The sequence below is a fragment of the Arachis ipaensis genome, chromosome B05 (assembly GCF_000816755.2).
Source record: "Arachis ipaensis cultivar K30076 chromosome B05, Araip1.1, whole genome shotgun sequence".
Classification (NCBI taxonomy): Eukaryota; Viridiplantae; Streptophyta; class Magnoliopsida; order Fabales; family Fabaceae; genus Arachis; species Arachis ipaensis.
This window is the reverse complement of record NC_029789.2, coordinates 62,353,576-62,355,629: the sequence shown is the minus strand read 5'-3', so window position 1 is coordinate 62,355,629 and position 2,054 is coordinate 62,353,576. Positions and strand designations below refer to the sequence as shown.

Sequence of the window (2,054 nt, the reverse complement as noted above, 5' to 3'; positions counted from 1 at the left end):
GATTTGGTCTCATCCTCACTCACTTCTCAAACGACTAGCAACTAAAGGTTAAATCCGTTCCATTCTTCATCCTCGTAGCTCACTGTCGTTGGGTTTCAAACAATAACTCCGCACAGTCCTCAATACCTCCGATCCCTTATATATAATCTAACCCGCTTTCGCTGCGTCACTCTGATTTGTTTGTTTTAAAGAATTTGTCATTTAATGTCACTACCCATGTAGCACCCTTACGTTGGTTCTAAGTTAATTACCTTGGATCCTAATTTGTCTCTTCTATCTTAAGTACAAATAAACGCAATGTCACAACATTCTAAAGCATAATTGAAATTAAATTAGCGGTTTCGCGATTACCTCCACCTCATGGTGACCAACTGGCACCCTAAGTTCTCCCTTGTGGACAGTTCCAGGACATATGCCCAGGACGACCACACTTATAGCATAAGGCCGAACCAAAACGACAAGGCCTATTCGGGTGATGGCTTCCGCATCTCTGACAACTTGGACCATTTGACGCAGCCGCTGACTGTTTTCCCTTTTTCTTGAATTTTTGGCCCCTTGGTGCGAAGTTCTGATTATGTTTCCTTTGGTGCAATTCCTGACCATCATTTCTTTTCAAAGCAGCCTTCTTTAAACACTCTTTTGCAACCCTACTCTTGTGTACCAAGTCTGAGAAAACTCTGATCTCCATCGGTCCCACTGAACTTAGTATATCGCTCCGGATTCCTCCTTCATATTTGATGCATTTCCATTCCTCAAAGTCTCCCGGAGTACCCTGACAAATCTTGGAAAATCGATATAATTCCTCAAACTTGTTTGTGTATTCGGCTACAGACATTTGACCCTGCTTTAATTGTAACAACTCAAGCTCCTTAGCTGTCCTGACCAATTTGGGGAAGTACTTTTTGTAGAATTCCAATTGTAAGGCATTCCAAGGTATTGCAACATCGTCTTGTTGCAGCAGGCGTCGCGTACCCTGCCACCAATGCTGGGCTTCACCTGTTAACTGATAAGTTGCAAATTCAACACGCTGATTTTCAGGGACTTGTTGTGCTTGTAAAGCCTGTTCCATCGCCTGAAACCAGTTATCTGCCTCTGTGGGGTTCGTCGTCTCTCTAAAGATGGGCGGGTTTACCTTCAGGAAAGTCGCTAAGGTCATTGGCCCCTTTCTTCCATCACCACCATTCCCATTACCGGCTTGATTGCCCAATGCCGCAGCCGTAGCCTGCATAGCCGCAGCCGTAGCCTGCATAGCAGCAGCCATGTTCTCTAGGCCAGTCATAAAGTTCGTGGGATTATTCTCAAGTTCCGTGTTACTAGCCCTATCTCTCCCTCGACCGTGATCGCGCCCACGAGTTGCCATTTGGTTCCTGCTCACACCAAGCAAGCGATATCAAGGTGATCAATCTCAATATCGCAGGTCTAGTGCTTCAAAGTTCCAAATGCATGCTCGTGAACTTTATGCTATGTATATCACGCAGATATCCTAAATAGCACATAAACATGACTCAGAGTATGCTCAGAAGCATAGTCAGTCTGTTCCTTAGGCTCTACAGGAACGAACTGCTCTGATACCATAATGTAACACCCTACCACACAAAGTCTTACACCTAGGATGTAAAACAGAGGTAGCGAGGCACTACGACCTCTAAAATAAAAATTTTATATATATAATATAGTGAAAAAGATTTATAACTAGGAGCCTCTGAAGAAAAGGTTAAAGCAAAAACTGTTAAATTGAAAAGCGCAACAACCCACGTACTGTAACGTAAGCAGGATAGAGCAAGCTAACGAATTTATATACTAGGAGTTCCAAAACACATGTAACAAAACTCAAGACTTGGCTCGCGAAGATAAACCGGTCCAAGCACATAGTTATACATATATAGATATATATAGGAAAACCCAAAAGAAAACCCAAAAATACAGAGTCACAAAACCTGAATCTCCAGATCACCTCTAAGAGGAATAAATACAGCATATATATAACAGGTGGAGATATTAAGTATCTAAACAAATACATATAACTAAAATAAACTCAAAAGGTAAAGATCTTT

At 42.2% G+C, this 2,054-nt stretch overlaps 1 protein-coding gene across 1 annotated transcript; it reads right to left on the bottom strand.

Annotated features, from left to right (window-relative positions):
* LOC107640648 lies at positions 380-1,360 on the bottom strand. Its single transcript, XM_016344158.1, has one exon. The coding sequence runs from the start codon at positions 1,358-1,360 to the stop codon at positions 380-382; it is 981 nt and encodes a 326-aa protein (XP_016199644.1).